The sequence below is a fragment of the Miniopterus natalensis genome, chromosome X, assembly GCF_054644295.1.
Source record: "Miniopterus natalensis isolate mMinNat1 chromosome X, mMinNat1.hap1, whole genome shotgun sequence".
Lineage (NCBI taxonomy): Eukaryota > Metazoa > Chordata > Mammalia > Chiroptera > Miniopteridae > Miniopterus > Miniopterus natalensis.
Window position 1 is genome coordinate 75533508 of NC_142103.1, and position 22509 is coordinate 75556016.

General features: G+C 38.1%; 1 protein-coding gene, 1 non-coding gene and 1 pseudogene across 2 annotated transcripts in view; all 3 read left to right on the forward strand.

Moving 5' to 3' along the window:
- ZNF41 (zinc finger protein 41) overlaps window positions 1–11123 on the forward strand; it is a 32814-nt gene extending 21691 nt beyond the window's left edge. The window contains exons 3-5 of the mRNA XM_016218393.2: window positions 1836–1962; window positions 2226–2321; window positions 8465–11123. Of these exons, the coding sequence (XP_016073879.2) occupies window positions 1836–1962; window positions 2226–2321; window positions 8465–10476 (2235 nt within the window). The 3' untranslated portion in view covers window positions 10477–11123. The remainder of the gene's footprint in view (window positions 1–1835; window positions 1963–2225; window positions 2322–8464) is intronic.
- Window positions 11124–12997: 1874 nt separating this feature from the next.
- Window positions 12998–13104, forward strand: LOC148090579 (U6 spliceosomal RNA). The gene has a single exon (XR_015713800.1). It is a non-coding gene; the product is annotated as a U6 spliceosomal RNA (small nuclear RNA).
- Window positions 13105–14207: 1103 nt separating this feature from the next.
- LOC107541355 (protein mago nashi homolog pseudogene) lies at window positions 14208–17480 on the forward strand (annotated as a pseudogene).
- The last annotated feature ends 5029 nt before the right edge of the window (window positions 17481–22509 follow it).

Below are 22509 nucleotides of genomic sequence, written 5' to 3' on the forward strand. Positions count from 1 at the left end.
GATACTTTGGCTAGAGAGAGCAGGCTTTCTTGGGACAGTTTTTGTCTGTGCCAATTGACATTCTGGGCAGAAAACCAGTCTGCATTCTCACCAGCAGTGTACTAGGGTTCCCTTTTCTCCAAGTCCTTGCCAGCACTTGTTATTTGATGATTTGTTGATGGTAGCTATTCTGACAGGTGTGAGGTTGCCTGCCTCCACAGCACCTCGTCCAGGATATCTGCGGCAAAGAGAAAACAGGAAAATGACTGTTATGTCATTCCTCAGGTTCTGGGATCCCTAGCCAGTTTACCTTCTTCTGTTCAACTGAGTCTTCTTATCGTTGTTTTACATATAATGTCCAGGGCTTTTAGCTGTACTTAGTGAGTTGAAGCAAGGGAGTATCATGTATATTTCATTTTGGTCCCATTGATAATTTTTAAGTTAAGCTTTTTGAACAATTAATAATTCATTTGATTCTCTTACCCAAAACCCCATGTCTCCCTAGCACAGAAAATCAGTCCTGATTAGTTTGTGCTTGGGTCAATGGGGTATATGCTTAGAGCTTATGCAAATAAAAACAACAAAGGAAGTGTCCTTGGAGAGGGACTGGGGAGGGGGAAGGAACGGGGTGGAATGGGTCATTGGGGAGAAAAAGGGACATCTGTAATATTTTAAACAATAATAAAATTTTTTAAAAAAGTGTCCTTAACATTTTCCCATAAAGATATCAATACTGTTACTGTTATATTAAACACTAATTTTTAAATTACTGTTCACTTTTACCTTTTTATCATAAAATATTACACACATTTTGAATAATGTTGCTGTAAATATTCTTGAACATGCCTTCTGCTGCATATGTGCACATATTCCAATTGGGCATATTTCCATGAGTGGAATCATTGTGTCCTAGTGTATGCATGTCTTCAATATTACCAGAAGAAGCCAAAATGCTTTCCAACATGGCCATACCAATTTACACCACCATCAGTGATATGGCGGTTCTCATTGTACTATATTGTCTTCATCACTTAGCATTCAGTCCTTTTCAGTGAAGACATTCTAGGGGTTGTGTAGTGGTTTGAACATGCGTTCCCTGGTTAACTAAGGAGGTTAAGCCCTTGGTTAAGTTTACTCTTAAGTCTTAATTTTTTTGTTGCAATGGTAAATGGGATTTTTTTTCAGTTTCTCTTTCTGAGAGTTTATTACTGCTGTATAAAATTGCCATCGATTTCTGGATGTTAATTTTGTATCTTGCTACCTTGCTGAATTCATTTATTAAATCTAGTAGTTTTTTTGGTGGAGTCGTTAGGATTTTCTATGTACAATATCATGTCACCTGCAAATAATGACAGTTTTACTTCCTCCTTTCCAATTTGGATGCCTTTTATTGTTTCTTCTTGTTTAGGACTGTGGCTAGTACTTCCAGTACTATGTTGAATAAGAGTGGTGAAAGTGGATACCCTTGTCTTATTCCTGTTCTTAAGGAAAATGCTTTTAACTTTTGTCCATTGAGTATGATGTTGGCTGTCGGTTTGTCGTATATGGCATTTATTATGTTGAAGTATGATTCCTCTATCCCTTCTTTGCTGAGAGTTTTTATCAAAAATGGGTGTTGGATTTTGTTGAATGCTTTTTCTGCATCTGTTGATATGATTATGCAATTTTTGTCTTTCAACTTGTTTATCTGATGTATCACATTTATTGATTTGTGAATATTGTACCAGCCTTGCATCCCTGGAATAAATCCCACTTGGTCATGGCATATGATCTTTTTAATATATTCCTGGATCCGATTTGCTAATATTTTGTTGAGGATCTGACATTTTGTTTTGAACAGGATTGTGTTGTTACAGGTCTCAGTGTCATTTGAGGATGTGACTGTGGACTTCAGCAGAGAAGAATGGCAGCACTTGGACCCTGCTCAGAGGCGCCTGTACTGGGAGGTGACACTGGAGAACTATAGCCACCTGCTCTCAGTTGGTAAGCACAGCTGCCCTATGTGTCTGCCAGTGGCCTTAGTGAAGCTATTTCCATTCTCAGCTGCTGAGTGCTCTGGGGCATCTCAAGTGTGTAATGATGTCATTTTTTATTTGTCTAAGATTCTTCAGTTTGTTTTCTCTATTATTATTACTCTATTCCTAGTGAAATGTGATTACTTCTCTGAAGAGCAAGTGGAAGTACCACTGAAAGGTTCCTGAAACCCATTTAGCTGGACCCAATTTTGTGTCATGTCCTGTTAACAGGGTACCAACTTCCCAAACCAGAGGTTATCTTCAAGTTGGAACAAGGAGAGGGACCATGGACGTTGGAGGGGGAAGCCCCACATCAAAGCTGTTCAGGTGCGTGAGTGTAACCCAGGCATATGGGAGATGTGGAAGTAACTCTCACTTTTGTAGGAGAGGTTGGTACCTTTCAAAGGCCGTGAAGATAACCTGTCTTGGAAATTCTAAACTTTTGGACTTATTTGGGGTTTGTTGACAGAAGCTCCTGGGATACCTAAATGTCATCTCCAGCTATGACCCTTGCCACATCTATCATCATCTTCTCTTGGCTTTTTGACAAGAAAGCTGTCTCCAATCCTGTACCCTGGATCATATACATACTACCCTATCTTATCTAGGACCTTTTTTTACTTCCTACTCCACCTCTGTTCCCCTTATCTTGGATTCTTTACTGGTATATTCAGGTATTTTTAAATTTCTTCCTTTTTATTCCAGTTCCCCATATCCATTACTTATGCCTCCTACCCTGGGCAGCTGGTCTAATGTATTTGATACTTGAATTTCTGTGGCATTCTCTTAAAGCTTGAAGTATTGGTTTATGAGCATGTAGTTTTAGTATATATAGAATTAGCGTCTTAATTCTATTCCTTTTTTTTCTCTTGATATCTATTGTCTTTTTTATGATAACCATTCTAACAGGTATGAGGTGATATCATTGTGCATTTGATTTTTCTGATGATTACTGGTATTGAGAACCTTTTCATGGACCTGTTGTTCATCTGTATGTCTTCTTGGAAAACTTTCTATTCAGTTCCTCTAGCCATTTTCAAATCAAGTTGGGTTTGAGGGGAAGGGGATGTGTTGGTTTGTTTTGTTATTGCATTATGTGAGTTCTTTATATATTTTGGATATTAACCTTTTATCAGATGTATGATTTGCAAATAGTTTCTCCCATTCCATAGGTTGCCCTTCATTTTGTTGATGGTTTCTTTTGCTGTACATTTAAAACATTATCTTAATGTCCAGCACATTTATTGTCTTCCCTGAATCTGACTTTATTCTGTGCTCTGTTTGTTCACATGATACTTTTTTTTAATCTTTTATTTTATTTAATTAATTTATTTATTTATTCATTTATTTATTATTTTTATCTTTATTGTTGAAAGTATTACAGATGTTCCCTTTTCCCCCCCATTGATCCCCTCCACCCCTCATCCACCTCATCACCAGGCCTTCCCCATACCAATGTCTCTGTCCATGGGTTATGCTTATAAACATATAAGTTCTTTGATTAATCTCTCCCACCCACTCCCCCATCCCCACCTTCCCTCTTTAGTGGTCACTGTTTCCATGTTGATTTTTTGTCTGGAAGACCTACCCAGTGAAGTCAGTGGGGTATTAAAGTCTCCTAGTGTGACTGTATTGCTGTCAATCTCTCCCTTAAAGTCCTCTAGACATTTTTTAAATGAACTTAGGTACTCCTATATTGAGTGGATATATGTTTATCTGGGTTATATCCTCTTGTTGGATCAATTCCTTTAATATTATGTAATGACCTTTCTTGTGTCTCATTATGGTCTTCATTTTGAAGTCTGTTTTGTCCGATATGAGTATTGCTACCCCAGTTTTTTGGTTTTTTTTCATTTGCATGGAAAATTTTTTTCCATCCCTTCACTCTTATCTTGTGTGAGTCTTTTGTTTTGAGGTGGGTCTTTTATAGACAGCATATATTTGGGTCATGTTTTCTTATCCATTCAGCCACCCTATGTCTTCTTATTGGGACATTTAATTCATTTACATTTAAGGGCCATTTTAATTCTTTATGCTTAAGTTTCTCTCCTTTATTTCTACTTCTAATTACAGCAGTTCCTTTAACATTTCCCGCAATGTTGATTTGGTGGTGATAAACTCCTTTAGCGTTTTTTGTTTGTTTGGTTTTTGTGGTGTGTGTTTTTTTGTCTGGGAAGCTCTTTACTTCACGAGCTATCTTGAATGATAGCCTTGCTAGATAGAGTATTCTTGGTTTCAGATCCTTGTTTTACATTACCTTGAATACTTCATGCCATTCTCTTCTGACCTGTAGAGTTTCTGGTGAGAAGTCTGCTGACAGCTTTATGGGAGCTCCTTTGTAGGTAACAGATTCCTTTTCTCTTGGTGCCTTTAAGATTCTCTCTTTGTCTTGAATTTTTGGCATTTTAATTATGATGTGTCTGGGTGGGGGCCTCTTTGGGTTCTTCTTGTTTGGGACTCTCTGTGCCTCCTGAACTTGTGTTACATTTTCCTTGACCAGGTTAAGGAAGTTTTCTGCCATTATTTCTTCAAATAGGTTCTCTAACCCTTGCTTACTTTCAACCTCTTCTGGCATTCCTATAATGTGATATTGTTATGTTTCATGTTGTTCCACAGCTCCCTTAGACTGTCCTCCTGTCTTTTAATTGTTTTTTTCTTTTTGGATCTCTGACTGAGTGATTTATTTCTACCCTATCTTCCAATTTGCTGATTTGATCCTCAGCTTCCACTAATCTGCTGTTTATTCCTTCCAATGTATTATTTATTTCTGCTACGTCATTCTTAATTTCCTTCATAGTTTCCATATCTTTTTTCATGCTGTTGAGCATCTTTATGATCAATATTCTGAACTCTATATCTGATATATTGCTTATTTCCATTTCATTTAGCTCTTTTTCTGGAGACTTCTCAAGTTCTTTCATTTGGGGCTTGTTTTTTTGTTTCCCCATTTTGGCTACCTGTTTGGGCTTGTTTCTATGTATTAGGTATATCTGCTAGGACTCTCAATCTTTTTGAAGGGTCTCTGGTGCAGGCCAATGTCAGACACAGTTTGTGACTGGCCCTGAGTACTCTGTTTGGAGCTATCAACAGCCCTCGGCTTGAGGTCTCCTCTGCCGTGGCTGGGTGTGGTTGGACAGGACCAAGATGCACACCAAAGTCTGCTTTTCCAAGGTGGGGGTCCAGTAGCAGATCAGGCAAAGACTCAAAGCACTCTGAGGTCTGCCTCTGCCTGCAGGCTGATTAATCTGATTCTCTTAATGAGCTTCAAGCTGTAGAAACTCCACAGGCTGTGGTGGCTGGTAGTTATCAGTCTCTTAATGAGCCTCAGGCTATAGAAACTCCTCTGGATAAGGCGAGAGGTTTTCCAGCAGGGTGGGGCACTTGCTTCCCTACCCAAGCAAAAGCAGTAATTTGTCTGCCTGAGAGAGTTGTCCTCTGCAGTATGGGGGAATGACTCAGCACAGGAATCCAGAGGGGTGCCTTCTGATCTCAATCTCCAGAACCTACAACCCTAGATTCTCCTCACACAGCTCCAGTCCACTCTGCCCTCCCTCTGCTGTAGCCCAAGGTGAGTGGCTGCACACAAAACTTTGTGTGTTGGCTCTTTAAGAGGGTGCCTATAGTTCCATCCGTCTCTCTCTGGCAGACAGAAATCCTGCTGGTTTTTACAGCCAGTTGCTATGTGGGCACTTTTCTCAGTTCTGGTGCTCTTAGCTGGGGAGCCCAGCCTGAGGTTTAGGCCCCAGAGTCCTCAGTGGGAACCCTCCACAGCTGAGATATCCCTCTGGACCTTCAGCTGCTGCCAGCCCTCTCGTGTCTCTGCACTTCCTACCAATCTCTATGTGGTCTCCACTTTTCCTCCTTGGTTATGAGGGCACTCTCCAGCTAGTCTTCAGTTGCAGTTGATTATTCAGGATGTTTTTTCTATATTTTAGTTGTAATTCCGGTTTGGTCCTGGGAGAGTGTCATTGTAGCTTCCACTCAGTCCGCTGCCATCTTTAATCCCTCAAATGATACATTTTCATGCTGTGATCAGATTTCATTGTTCCATGAAATGGCTCTTAATTATATCAGCATATATGACTTTTTCCTTTTTCTCTTCCTCCATCTCATAGGAACTTAGATAAAAGGCCAGGATTTTAGACTGTGTCATAACTGAGGCTTTTACCTCTGTTTTTAGAAGGTTCCCAGAATTAAGACCCTATTTCTATTGTATAATTCAGATCTTGATCGGGAGAGAGAAACCACATGCTAATTTGAACTGGGAAAGTTTAACATAAAGAATTATTAGCTATAGTGGAATTGGAGTAACAAAGGATCACTAGTAAAAGTAAAAAGAACTCTAAAGTATAAGGGAATAGCAGGAATAAGGAATAGCCAGTACCTCTACCATTGTGATGAAGCACCCAAACAAATTCCTCCACTGCTTCCAAGAGATGAGATCCAGACTTAGTTTAGAGGGCACAGCCGTGGTTCACAGCATGGCAGAAGAATTGCCGTGGTGCCACACTGGCAGAACTTGCTGGAAATCTGCCTTCTGAGGTTCCAAAGAAAGCTGATCATGGGGAATTGTCTTGCTGGAGGTATTCCCCTACCAATCATCTGAGAAGAGTGCCAAGGTAAACCTCTGGGTGTTGCTGGCTGCAATGCACTGCAGGAACCTGGAGCTGGAGAAGATACTAGTGCTGCAGGAGCTGGGTGCTGGAGAAGTCACCCATTATAGACAGGAGCCAAACTCCAGAGCAGCCACCCACACTGCAGGAGCCTGGTGCTAAACAAGCTGCCCTTGCTGAAAGAATGTGCTGAGTGAGCCCACTAGAACCAGGAAGCAAAACCCCTCCCTTCTGCAGTGTCTCTCCATTACCCTCTAATGACCAAGGTCATCATTGTGCCAGCTGGCAAAGGAAAAACATACTTAAAGAGATCCAGATCCATTTTTGTAGAATGGACAAGGAAGCCTGAATTTGGAGTTGAGAGGCAATAAATTGATAGTTGGCACACTTATTCTTCAGTTTTCCAAAGTGAAGCATGGAAAATTAGTAAATTTAAATTTAACTTTATTGAATTTGGGGGGATAGAGGAAGATATTTTGCTGTCTTTCAGAAGGATTTTTCAAGTGTCTGCTAAGAAGAATTCAAAGGACCATAGAATATATTTGGAAAGGAAAGATAACTGCATGAAATGTTAATAATTTCAGTCTTTGTGTATGAATTCTTTCTCTTATAACACAAAACTGTGTCAAATTGTGGTACCATATTTCTTTATATATTCACAGTAGATATAACCTCCCTAGAGCTGTACTGAAATTAGAGCCAATATTGAGGACAATCCATTTTGAATATGCACAGAGGAGTAAAACAACAAGCTTAATATAAATGTATATCCTCTCATATAAGAACTCTGAGGTGAATGGGTTCATTCAACAGGTCAACTCTAATCCTGGTGCATCACTCATGGACCATGTTCCAAATCATTGTTCTGCCATCTCTTAAGGCATTGTTGTTGGTTGTGTGGTTAATGTTGGGTCATTGTTGCATCCAAAGGGAAAGGAAAGGAGGAATACAGAAGATTTGCCCACTGTCTTAAGGCCTGACCCAGAAGTGGCACATATCACTTCTGTTCATACTCCACTGGTAAGAACAAAGTGAAGCTGGTCGTTGTAATGCCCAGCTACATTCTGTTACTATAAAAGGAGAGAAAATAGATCTTGGTGAATGGCTTGAAGTTTCTGCCATGCATGGCTTTCCCTCTTTTATTTTACACTTCTTAAAAGCATATATTCCTGGGACCAAGGAAAACTTGCAGCTAGATACAGAGTTGGAGCACAGATACCTGTTTACTGTTTGTCTATGTCAAGATGGCTGGTGTTGTAAGAGTTTTTCCTAAGGATATAAAGGAATTGATATTTGATGCACATACGATTAATGTTGATGCTCATAATGGTTCAGAGAGAAAAGCAAGAAGAAGCAGAGAGGTTAGTAAGGTTTTAGGGCTATGTAATAATGACATACAGTATGAAATATTTCTTGCACGCCAGGCTTCCTTTTTACAGACTTGTTTCTTCTACCGGTTACTCTAATCACTATCCAGACCTCCTACTAGTGGATATGGATTCCCGGGTTCAAATTCCATCACTCTCACTTATTAAGCTATTTGATATTCAGCAAGTTACATAACTTCTCTGTGTTTCTGTTTTCTCATCTGTGAAACATGATTGATGATAGCTACCTCTTCAGAGTTTAATGAGGATTAAATGAGCTGTTATGTGTAAAACACTTGGAACAGTGCCCAGTTCATCACATATGTTTTGCATACTGTGAGTGTTCTAGAAGAATTTTATATTACTATGTTGTTACTATTTTCATTATTGTCATATGGACTCTGTGTTCATCCTGTCTGAGTTACATGCACCCTCTAGCCTCTGCTAATTGTTCTTTGAGTCATTTTCATTTTATTCTTTTTACTTTTAGATGAGGATATTGGGCAAACTCCACAACAGAGAATTTCTGGAGAAGTTTCATTCCACTGTGAGAAATTCGGTCAATTCATAGAAGACTCATTGTGTTCCATTTTGGAAGAAGTATGGCAAGATAATGACCAGCTAGAGAGATATCAAGAAAACCAAAATAACCCTGCAAGTCATTTGAAAGTATTCATTAAAGAGAGGGGCTACAAATGTAAAAACATTGAAAAAATAATTCATGTGAGTTCCAAGCTTGTTCCTTCAATTAAAAGACCCCATAACTGTGACACATTTGGAAAGAGTTTGAAGCATACTTTAAACTTACATAATCATAATAAAAGCAATGCAACATTGAACCTTGATAAGATTTTTGGAAATGGCAACAATTTTGCCCATAGCTCTTCCTGTACTAAGGATGAGAATGCTAATACAGGAGCAAATGCTTGTGAACACAATCAATGTGGAAAACATCTTTGCCACAAACAAGTTCTCATCCACCATCAGAAAATTCATACTGGGGGGAAACTTTATGTATGTACTGAGTATGTAAAGAGCTTCATCCAGAAGTCAGATCTCTTTGAGCGTCAGATAATCCATGCTGGAGAAAAATCCCATGAATGCAACAAAAGTGAGAAAGTCTTCACTCAGAAGCCCCAGATTGATGTAGCTCAATGTGGGAAAACCTTTACTCTGAAGTCAAACCTCATTACACATCAGAAAATTCATACTGGGCAGAAACCCTACAAGTGCAGTGAATGTGGAAAAGCCTTTTTCCACAGATCATATCTCTTTAGACATATGAGAATTCATACAGGAGAAAAACCTTATGAATGCAGTGAATGTGGAAGAGGCTTCTCCCAGAATTCAGACCTCAATATACATCAGAAAACTCATACTGGAGAGAAACTCTATGCATGCAGTGAGTGTGGGAAAGCCTTCACAAGAAAATCAGCACTCAGGATGCATCAGAGAATTCACACAGGAGAGAAACCCTATGTATGTACTGAATGTGGGAAGGCCTTCATCCAGAAATCACATTTCAATACACATCAGAGAATTCATACTGGAGAAAAACCTTACGAATGCAGTGACTGCGGGAAATCATTCACTAAGAAGTCACAACTCCATGTGCATCGAAGAATTCACACAGGAGAAAAGCCCTATATATGTGCAGAATGTGGGAAGGTCTTTACTCATAGGACAAATCTCACTACACATCAAAAAACTCATACTGGAGAGAAACCCTACATGTGTGCTGAATGTGGAAAGGCTTTCAGTGATCAGTCAAATCTTATTAAACACCAGAAAACTCATACTGGAGAGAAACCCTATAAATGCAATGGCTGTGGGAAAGCCTTCATATGGAAGTCACGCCTCACTATCCATCAGAAATCTCATATTGGAGAGAGACACTATGAATGCAATGAATGTGGGAAAGCCTTTATCCAGAAATCAACACTAAGTGTGCATCAGAGAATCCATACAGGAGAGAAACCCTATGTTTGTCCTGACTGTGGGAAGGCCTTCATCCAGAAATCACACTTCATTGCACATCATAGAATTCATACTGGAGAGAAACCTTATGAATGCAGTGACTGTGGAAAATGCTTCACTAAGAAGTCGCAACTCCGTGTACATCAGAAAATTCACACAGGAGAGAAACCAAATATATGTGCTGAATGTGGAAAGGCATTCACTGACAGGTCAAATCTCATAACACACCAGAAAATCCATACTAGAGAGAAACCCCATAAATGCAATGACTGCGGAAAAACCTTCACCTGGAAGTCACGCCTCACTATCCATCAGAAATCTCATACTGGAGAGAGACACTATGAATGTAGTAAATGTGGGAAAGCCTTCATCCAGAAAGCAACACTAAGTATGCATCAGATAATTCATACAGGAAAGAAGCACTATGCTTGTACAGAATGTCAGAAGGCCTTCACTAACAGATCAGATCTCATTAAACACCAGAAAACTCATAGTGGAAAAAAACTTTATAAAGGCAGTGACTGAAAAAGCCTTCATCTGGAAATTATAACTGGGTATGCATCAGACATCTCAATGGGGAAGAGAAGTACCTGATGCTGCAATCATTGTGCAGGGAAAGTAGATATGACAGACTACAGGTGAAATGAATAGGAGGCAAACAAAGCCAAGTATCCCCCAAATCCAAGTAACTGCATCACCACAGTTAATACACAATTATATGTGTAGGGAGACTCTTTGATAAAGCCTCTGGGCAATAGTCCTGTTTCGTTTCATGATTCGTACAGGGACTCTCAAGATCCTGCAAATGGTAGAAATAGAGACCCCAGGAGATGATTTGTACTCTCTTATGTTTTTTAGATAAAGGACTTTATAAATTTAGCATTGATTAGTTCTTCATACCCTGGAATGTAAACGTACTCAATGCTAGCCAAAATTTTTTCAATTTTCTAGGGTGGGAAGAAAAGTTTTCATTGTCCAAATACATGCAGGGCACTGAAATCAAGGCAAAAACCTATTTGGGAATGCAGATCTGTGAGTAGAAGCCAGACATTTTTGTAATCATTGACATTTAAGACACAGAAAAGACTGCCATGAGGAACTGTCTTTCTCTTCCCTTTGAGAACTCACCATGGTGTATTTTTTGAAAATTAAATAGAATTCTAAAACTTAAAGTTAAGTCTGACTTTATGCATCAGCAAATTAAGCAAAGCTCTAGTTTATGTTACAGGAATATAGTTATTAAACTTTGCACACATCTAAAGGTGGCAATTGTTCTCTCATTAATTCCATGCTGTGGCAGCAAGTGATGATTCATACTCGAAGAAGCTATGCATACCTTCTAACCTGTACCCCCAAAGCTATCATTTATGTAAGTTGCAGACCACAGACTTCTTATCTCTTTAGTGACTGACCCTGAGCCACAGGACTCGGGACTTCCAGTCTCATCCACTGACGCCTTTACTTTCTTTGGGATTCTCGTTTGAAAAACAATGAGGCCCGGCTGGGTGTGGCTCAGGGGTTGAGCGTCTGCCTAGGATCCAGGTGGTTGGGGTTCGATTCCTGGTCAGGGCACATGCCCAGGTTGTGGGCTTGATCAATGACTCTCTCATCATTGATGTTTCTGTCTCTCTCTCTCCCTCTCCTTTCCTCTCTCTGAAATCAATAAAGATATATTAAAAAAGAAAAACAATGAGTGAGAAATTGGGTTTCAATACATAAAGTTTTGATTTTGTTTTTCTTCCAATTTGATTATGATATATTCATTTTCTTTTTTAATCCTCACCCAAGGATATTTTTTCCATTGCTTTTCAGAGAAAGTTGAAGGAAAAGAGAGAGAGAAAAAATAGATGTGAGAGAGACACATTGATTGGTTGTCTCCCGCATGCACCCCGACCAGGGCCAGGGATTGAGCCTGCAACCGAGGTATGTGCCCTTGGATGAAATTGAACCTGAGACCCTTCAGTCCACAGGCTGACACTCTAACCACTGAGCCAAACCCGCTAGGGCAAGATATATTCTTTTTCTACATTCATATTAAGAGTACTTTTGTGTAGATTACTATGGGATAAAATCATTTTGCATTGTGGTTGGTTAAAGATATGATTATTATAGTTGAATAACTGGAAGACTTCTCTACAAAGAGCATTGCTTTTTTATTTTTTATTTTTATTTTTTAAAAATATATCCTTATTGATTTCAGAGAGAGGAAGGGAGAGGGAGAGAGAGAGATAGAAACATCAATGATGAGAGAGTCATTGATCAAACCCGCAACCGGGCATGTGCCCTGACTGGAAGTCAAACCCCGAGTGCCTGGATCCTAGGTCAATGGTCAGCTGCTGAGCCACGCCTGGCCAGGCGAGCATTGCTTTTTTAAAAGCACTGATATATAGGCACTTTCTCATTTTCCCTTAAATGTTTTTTACAATACTCATGAGATAGAGGGTTTTCTTTCTAGTATGCAATTTTATTTTTCTTTAGATCTTTTTATTAAAGTATAATGCATACAGAAAGTGCATATGTCATAAGCATACAGATCAATGAGTTCTCACGAACTGAACATACTCGGATCAAGAAACAGAACATGATCAATAGTCCAGAAGCACTCCCTTTGCTCCCTTCCAGGCCTTACCACTGCCCTCACAGGGGTAAACTCTATACTGACTTCTAACAGCACAGATTAGTTTTATCTGTTTGGTATTTTACATAAATTAAGTCAAACAATTATATTTCATATTTCAGTGTTTATCTTCTTTCATTGACATTATGAATATAAGATTCATCTATATTGCTTAAGGTAGTTGTCAATAATACATTGTCATGTTATATTCCATTGTGAATATGCTACAATATATTTATCTTACTGTTGATGGACATTTGGGTTGTTTGCAGCTTGGGGTTATTAGGAATAGTGCTGCTATAAATACTTTAGTACTTATCTATTGATGAACATATTTATGAATTTCTGTTAGGTATATATCTAGAAGTTAAACTGACTGGTCATAGGGTGTCCATATAGTCAGCTTTAATTTATGAAACTAGTTTTCCAGTGCTCACTTCGGCAGCACATAAACTAAAATCAGAATGATACAGAGAAGATTATCATGGCCCCTGCACAAAGGTGACATGCAAATTCATGAAGCATTCCATTTTTAAAAAATAAATAAAACTTGTTTTCCAAGTGGCTGTACCAACAGCACAGTATACAAGTTCTAGCTGCTCCACATCATTGTCAACACTTGGTATTTTCCATCTTTTTTACTTTAGCCATTATGGTGGGTGTATAGTAATATCGCAGTGTGGTTTTAATATTTATTTCCTTGTCCTCCAATCCCACCACAGTATTTCCCCAAGACAGTTGACAGAACTGAGACCCAGGCCTGATCTTCACATGGCTGCACCATTTTACATTCCACCAGCAATAGTAAGCAATTAGTAAATTTAATTCTTCACACACACACACACACACACACACACAAAAGACCAAAGCCAGTTGGTTTAATTGGTTAATTGCATCAAACATTTGTGGGAGAAGTAATATCAACATTCCACAAAATCTTTTAGAAAATAGAGGAGAAGGGAACACTCCTCAGCTCTGTGAGGCCAGTAGTACCCTGATGCTTAAGCCATACAAACATATCACAAGAAAACTACAAACCATTGTTCCTCACGAATGTAGATGTAAAAATCTTCAAAATATTAGCAAATTGAATCTAGAAACATGTAAACATATACATCATGACCAGGTGGGGTTTATTCTAGTGATGCAAGGTTGCTTCAAGATTCAATATCATGCAATATAATCTATCATATTAACAGGCTAAAGAAGAAAAATCACACGATCTACATGTGATTCAGTACAACTTTATCCCATTTACAAGACTTTCTTCCCCAGAAATTGATAAGCTAATCTTAAAATTTATAAAGAAATAGCTTGGGCTGCGTGGCTCAGTAGTTGAGTGTCGACCCATGAACCTGGAGATTACAGCTTGATTCCTGGTCAGGGCTCATGTCCGGGTTGTGGGCTCAGTCCCCAGTATGTAGCATGCAGGAGGCAGTCGACCAATGAGTTTCTCTCATCATTGATCTTTCTATCTCTCTCTTCCTCTCTCAAATCAATAAAAAACATATTTTAAAAAGAAAAAAGAAATAAAAAGGTATAAGAATAGCAAACAGGATTTTGCCAAAGAAGAACAAAGTGGGAGGACATTCATCTCCTAATTTCAAAATTATTATAAATGTACAGTAATCAAGACAGTATGGTACTGGCATGGGGACAGAGACATATATCAATGGAACAGAATCGAGAGTCCAGGAACAAACCCTCATATTTGTGGTAAGCATATTCTTTACAAAAGTGTGAAGGCAATTCAATGGAGAAAGAAAAGTCTTTAACATTTGGTGCAGGGATAATTAGATATCCACACACAAAACAATGAGTTTAAATCTTGTTTAATGCCATGCTAAAAATTAACTCAAAATGGGTCATAGATGTAAATATAAAAGCCAAAATTATAAAAGTTTTAGCAGAAAACAGGAGAAAATCTCTTTGTCCTTGTATTAAGAGAGGACACCAAGAGCATGATACATAAAAAATAATAATAAATTGGACTTCACCAAAACCAAAAAGGTTTGTGCTTCAAATGACACTATTAAAAAGTGAAAGTACAAAACAGACTGGGAGAAAATATTTGTAAATCATGTATTTGATAAAGAACTTGTATCCAGAAAATATAAAGAACTCTTACAACTCAATAAAAAGAAGAAAAACAACCCAGTTTAAAAATGGGCAAAAGGGCCCAGCTGGCATGGCTCAGTGGTTGAACATTGACCTATGATCCAGGAGATCGCAGTTTGATTCCTAGTAAGGGTACATGCCTGGGTTATGGGCTCGATCCCCAGTTGGGGATGTGCAAGATGCAGCCGATCAATGACTCATCATTGATGTTTCTATCTTTCCCTCTCCCTCTCCCTTCCTCTCTCTGAAATCAATAAAGATATATTTTTTAAAATAAAATAAATGAATAAAAATGGGCAAAAGAGTCTAGCCAGTGTGGCTCAGTTGGTTGAGCATAGTCCCATGCACAAAGAGATTGCTGGTTCAATTCCTGGTCGGGGACATGCCTGGGTTGCGGGCTCGATCCCCAGTAGGGAAGGGAGCGTTCAGGAGGCAGCTGATAGATGTTTCTCTCTCATCAATGTTTCCCTTTCTCTCTTCCTCTCCCTTCCTTGCTCCCTAAAAATCAATAAAAACACTTTTTTTAAAAAATGGGCAGAAGATTTGAAGAGACATTTCACCAAAGAAGATACACAAATAAACACATGAAGAGGTCCCAACATCATTAGTCATTAGAGAAATTTTAATGAAAACCACAATGAAATACCACTTTACATGTACTAAAATGGCTATAATTTAAAAAATTATAACAAATGTTGGAAAGGATTTGGAGAATCAGGGACTTTCATACATTTCTGGTGTGAATGCATTAAAATGGTATAGCTACTTTGGAAAAGTTGGACAGTTTCTAAAAGGTTGATCATAAATTTACCATAGGATCCAGCAATGCCACTCTTATTATCTACCCAAAAGATATGTAATATGTGGTCACACAAACACTTGTACTTGAATATTCATAACAGCATTATTCATATGAGGCAAAAACTAGAGACAATCCAAATATCCACCAATTGGTGAATAGATAAACAAAATGTGGTATATTCAGCAATAAAAAGAAACAAATACCTAGTTTTATTGTGCTTCACTTTACTGCACTTCACAAGTGTTGCATTTTTTACAAACTGAAGGCAAGATCCTCCACTAGCAAAAAGATTATGACTCACTTTCTTGCAATATTCACTTTATTATGGTGAATACTACAACATGGATGAACCTCAAAAATATGCTAAGTGAGCCCGGCAGGGCGTGGCTCAGCGGTTGAGTGTTGACCTGGGATCCAGGCTATCAGAGTTCGATTCCTGGTCAGGGCATATGCCCGGGTTGCAGGCTCGATCAATGACTCTCTCATCATTGATGTTTCTTTCTCTCTCTCCCTCTCTCTGAAATCAATAAAGATATATTTAAAAATATATATGCTAAGTGAAAGAAGCGGGACACAAAAAAGATCTAATATTGTATTTGTATATTAAATTTATATGAAATACTCAGAAAAGTCAAATCTATAGAGATCTGTAGATTAGTGGTTATATGGAGGTGAGAATGGGAACAGTCATTAACTGTAAATTAGTGCAAGGCATATTACTGGGGTGATACAATGTTCTAGAATTTTATTGTGGTGATAGTTGCACAACTTGGTAAATTTGATAAAGGCCATTGAGGTGATCCTTAAATCCATTCCTGTTTAAACATCTGTATTTCGTGCCATAACACCTGTTGCTAACTATAGCTAGAATAAAGTGTTGTCTTGGAGCCTGCTGTATATTTAATAATAAACTTTGGGACGTCACTGCCAGGCTCCCAGTTGCACATTGGCTGAGCCTTCAGTGGGCTTTCTGGGAACGAAAATGGCTATGGCCACAGCGATTTCTACCTGCACTACTATGTAGGGCACAAGGACAAGTTTGAACATGAGTTTCTGGAATTCAAGTTTTGGCCAGATGGAAAGCTTAGATGTGCCAACAACAGCAATTACAAAAATGATGGCATGATCAGAAAAAAGGGCTTATGTACATAAGAGTATAACGAAAGAATTTAAGAGAATTACTGATGACAGTGAAATTACAAAAGAAGATGATGCTTTGTGGCCTCCCCCTGACAGGGTTGGCTGACAGGCGCTCAAAATTTAATTGGAAATGAACACATTTCTTTTACTACCTCAAAAATAGGTTCTCTTATTGATGTAAATCAGTTGAAGGATCCTGAAGGACTTCAAGTACTTTACTATTTGGTACAGGACACAAAATGTTTCATTTTTAGTCTTATTGGATTACATTTCAAGACTAAAGTAATCTAAATTATATGTTTTTTGAAGCTGTTTTTATATTTAATTAAGGGGTAGGTATGGGAGGGTTTGTCATTTACAACACTGGGATTTTTATGAATGTGAAGCAAACAAAATTTTTGTATGCAAATTGAAAATAAGAAAATACATAAATAAGCTTAATGGTTATCTTCACTTGTGTCCAAGTGGGTCACACACATTGAATTCTACAAATAAAAGCCACATTTTGTTGAAATTTTGCTCCACTAAAACTCACCAAAGTCTGAAAAAAAAGTTTTTAAATAAATAATAACTTTTGTGTTTTTTTAAAAAGCCATTGAACTGTACAATTTAAATATGGAATGTGAATTATACCTCAATAAATTTGTTTTATTAGTCCTTTTGGCTATTCTAGGTACTTGACATTTTCATATGAATTGTAGAATAAGTTTGTCCATTTCAACAACAAAAAAGCTGCTATGAATTTTATTGGAATTGGTTCGAATGTATAGATCAATTTGGGGCGAATTGAAATCTTAATATTGAGTTTTCTGACCCATAAATAAAGTATATCTCTCCATTACTTTAAGTATTCTTTGATTTCTCTCAGCAATATTTTGTAGTTTTCAGTGTACAGGTCTTTCACATCTGATAAATTATCCCCTAAGTATTTCATATTTTTGGTGCTATTTTACTTAATGTTGTCTTATTTCCACTTTATTGTGTGTATTGGTTTTTAATTTCAATTCCTTGTTAACTACTAGTATATAGAAAATCAATTGATGTTTGTATGTTTATCTTGTGCAGAAATTAAAGAAAACGATCCCCACAAAAAACTTCCTTCTTAACACCAATTGCAAGTGCAAGTTCAAGGGTCTCCAACACCACCCTCAGGTTCAATAATTCACCAGATGGATTCACAGAACTCACTGAAATCTATTATACTCATGGTTACATTTTATTACAGCTAAAGGATAGAGATTAATTAAAATCGGCAAGGGAAGCACATAGGTCAGAGTCCAAGAAGGTAACACATTGCAGAGCTTCCAGTTATTGTCACCCCACAGAATCAAGGCAGCATTACTCTTCAGGCCTTGATGCAAAAGCAGGGAGTACTCCCAACCAGGGAAACTCACCCAAACCTTAGTGTCCAGAGCCTTTAATGGGGATCCATCATATAGGCACAGTTGACTGCTCACATGGCTGCACTGAGTTTCCAACCCTCAGGAGGCCATTTTGTGATCCAAGGCCCCCACCCTTCATCATGCTGTTGATGTGGCTCTGAGCCCCCATCCTAAATCATAGATACTATCTGGATGGCACAAAACATTATTTTATTTTATTTTATATTTTATTTTATTGTATTTTATTTTTTTTTATTTTTTTATTTTGGGAAGAACACTTCGGGGATCTACCCTCTTAAAAATTTAAATGTACATCAGCCAGAAAAAGACAAGTATCATATGATCTCACTTATATGTAAACAAAAACATTCCTATCAGGCATGACATTCTAAGGGCCTAGTGATTACCTCCCTGAAGCTGAGGGCAAAGACCAGACCTCTCTTTGGCCAAAGCTCTTTCACAGCAAAATATATTTGTCTGGGCATCTAGTTTTAGTATAGCACTTATATGACACACTGCAATAGTTAAAAATGAATTCATTCTATAAAGCCATTATATACATTTTCATATTTTAATACTGACTTTATTACTCTTCCCCTTTGATCTACCTCTATTTATACCTTATCATATACTTGTGCTGAATTATTTAGTTGATGATGAGCTAAATCCATTTCTCCCTCAAGCCAGTTATTTTCCACCATTATTATATCCTGAAAAGTCTTTAACTCAATTTCCTGATATATATTAGGCCATCAATATATACATAATCTTAGCAACAATGCTAGTGTTATGCCATATCATAGTATGGTAGTAGATGTAAACTGCATACAACATTGTTTCTATAGTCAACAATAATATACTGTACATTTAAATTTTTTTAAAAATTTATCTTTATTGTTGAAAGTCCCCTTTTTCCCCTGTTGACCCCCTTTCTCAATCCTGTCCCTTCCCCAGGCCTTCACGCCACTATTGTCTGTATCCATGGGTTATGCATGTTTGCGTATAAGTTCTTTAGTTGATCTCTTCCCTCTCTCACCTTCCCTCTGAGAATTCTCAGTCTGTTCCATGCTTCCATGTCTCTGGATCTATTTTGTTTGTCAGTTTATTTTGTTCATTAGATTTCACATATAAGTGAGATCATATGATACTTGTCTTTTTCTGGCTGATGTACATTTAAATTTTTAAGAGGGTAGATCTCCGAAGTGTTCTTCCCAAAATAAAATAAAATAATAAAATAAAATACTCAAAAGATACTGGCACATTACTAGAGTCCCACTCAGTCATCATCAATTGGTCCAGTTCCAAAGCAACTCAGGCTTGCAGGCTTCCATTCAAACTCGTCAGTGTAGGACTAGTCTTAGCAACAAATGATTTTATTCTTTCAGGCATCTGGTATAACTGAGTTGAGATAATATCATTTTTTGCTGTGAGCCTCTCAGGGAACCAATGTAATGGATTTCCCTTGTTGAATAACCTATGTATTCATTCTTTTACTCTCAGCTACTATCGTCTTTCTCTTTATTTATCAATGAATTTAACCCAAACTTTTCCACCTTTGGAAGGGACAATAGGTTTGGCCACTGTGCTGGTCCAGATTTCCAGCAACAATACCAGTATAGCAAATGCTTCCCCTCCAGTCCATTCCCATTTATATAGGGTATCATTACATAAGTACAGAACTAATGGTCTATCTCAACCACTAAGTAATACAGCTGCATTCACTGTCAATCCCAATTTTGCCAGATAGGATGAAGACCCTATCTATTACATTAGCCCTTAGGAATTCTGACATAAACATCTAAAAGTACAGTTGAAGCTTCTTGCTTGGGGATCATCCCTGAGTCCAACACCTGCAGTTGCAGCATTGGTCCTGGGACCAGTAAATCCGGTAGGAAAAATAAGAAAGTTAAGGTGATGGGGTCATACCAGCATCCTCTCCCATCTCATCTTTCCCAGATCCTTCTGAAATATGAAAAAATATATATATATATAATCTCCCCCAATTTTAGACAACAGATGTTTCAATTGCCTATTCTAATTCTCTATCATACCAGTACTCTGAGGATATCTCTTTGCCCTCTTGGGGTCATTGCTGAATTGTGTCCTCCCTGCCCGCCTGGCCCCCCAATTTATATGTTAAAGCCCTAACCTTCAATGTAATTGTATTAGGATATGGGTCCTTTAAGGAGGTAATTAAAATTAGATGATGTCATAAGGATAGAGCCATAATCAAAAAGGGCTGGTATCCTTATAAAAAGAGGAAGAGACACCAATGGTGTGCATGCACAGAGAAAATGCTAGGTGAAGACAGTGAGAAGGTGGTCATCAGTAAGCTAGGAAGAGAGGTCTCACCAGAAACTAACCCTGCTGGCAACTTGATCTTGGACTTCTAGCCTCCAGAACTGTGAGGAAATAAATGTCTATTGTTTAAGTCACCCAGTCTGTGGTTATTTTGTTATAGTTTTCATGTCTCTACTAACTTTCTAAGCATGTGGAATACATTTAAAATAACACCACATAAGGGAAGGCTTGTTACCACTCACTGAAGACAAAAGTCCTGGCTCCATAATCATTTTTTTTCTGACACCACCTTGGCAGGGATTTGGCATGGCTTTTAGAGCCTGTTGAAAGTAAAAATATAAGCTCCTCACTTGGCATGTGTTGGTATGAGTGGGAGTTGGGCCACATATTTTTTCTATACTGTTTGGATACAGTAAAGCAACTATTTTCTGTAAGTTTACTGTCTTGCTAGGTTGCTCATTTCCTGGTTCTTTGACCAGAGAAAACTGGCTTTTGTAGGGTCTTTGTTCTTCTATGGGCCCACTGGCATTTCCAAGTTGCCAGGTTCTCCAGCACAGTCTCAGATATATTAGGCAAAAAAGAAAACCCACATTCTGCTGGCGTGACTCAGTGGTTGAGCATCGAGTTATGATCCAGGAGATCGAAGTTCAATTCCTTGTCAGAGCACATGCCTGGGTTGCGGGCTCAATCCCCAGTGAGGGGTATGCAGGAAGCAGTCGACCAATGACTCTCTCTCATCATTAATGTTTGTATCACTCTCTCCCTTCTTCTCTCTGAAATCAATAAAAAACGTATTTTAAAAATATTTTAAAGATATCATTTCCAGGGTTTTTTATTGTACTTAGTAGCAGGAATAGGGAAAAGTGCATCTACTATATTTTTCCAGAAGTGGAAGTCCTATATATGAGCCCCTTTTTTTTCTATTTTCCATATCTCTACTAACTTCTGAGCATGTGGAATACATTTACAATAATTTTTGAAATATCCTTGTTGAGTAATTCTAATATTTGTGTCAGTTTTGGGTTCGTTGATTGCTTGATTATTCTCCTTATGTGTCCTATTTTCCTACCTCTTTGCATGCTTGGTAATATTTTATTGACTGCCAGACATTGTGAATTTAACTTTGTTGGGTGCTGGGTATTTATGCACGTCTATAAATTATCTTGAGTTTTGTTCTGGGACCCAGCTAAGTTACTTGGAAACTGTCTGATTCTTACAGGTCTTGCCTATATAATTTTTTTGGTGTATCTAATTATTCCCTACTACTGAGGCAATAGTTTCCTGAATTCTCTACTCAATGACCTATTTTTCCAGTCTGGCTGGTGAGAACAGGCAATATTCCCAGCCCTGTGTAAGCATCAGAAACCATTTCCTCTTATCCTTTCAGCTGGCTCTCTCCCTGGCTTCAGTTAGTTTCCTCACACACAGGATCAGTACTCCATAGAATATTCAAGGAGGATTCTAGGCAAATCACCTGGGTCTTCTTTCTGTGACATTTTCTCCACCCTGGTGGTGTGCCCTATGAATTCTAGCTTTCTTGTCCTCCCTAGACTTTCAGTTCCTTCTCAACTTAGGGAATTCACCAGCTTCTTCCTCAGTTCCCTATCTTTGCAGTGCCTAGGAAATTCTCTCAAGGAAGTATGCTGGACCAGTTAACTATAGGGCTAACGTCATTTGTTTCTCTTTTCTGAGAGATCACTGTTCTTCATTGCCTGCTATCCAGTGTCTTAAAAAACATTTTTCCATGTATTTTGTCTATTTTTGTTTTGTTTGTTCCAAGCATGAGGGTAAATCCAGTTCCTGTGATTCCACCTGGGCTCGAAAAAGTCACAGGCAGGAATTTATAAATTTGTAGATTTGTCAGCAGAGGTCATCAATAAGAGATATATTCAAGTTGGTGTGATTTTTATGAATAAGGAGTATTGTAACCTGGGTTTGAGACAATTATGGCAGTAAACTTGTATCTATGAATGGAGAATTTGTATCTTATTAAGTGCTCATTGGTGTGAGGTATAGTGAGAAGTATTTAAGTAAGGGGAGATATATCAATGTAGGTTGTCAATGAGAGATATTCTCTAGTAGGTAAATATTTATGAGTATGTTCAACTGGGATTTTCAATGTAAAAAATACCAATGGACAGGTGTTTGCAAATCAGATTTGGTTTTGTGTGTGTGTGTGTGTTTTAAATATATCTTTA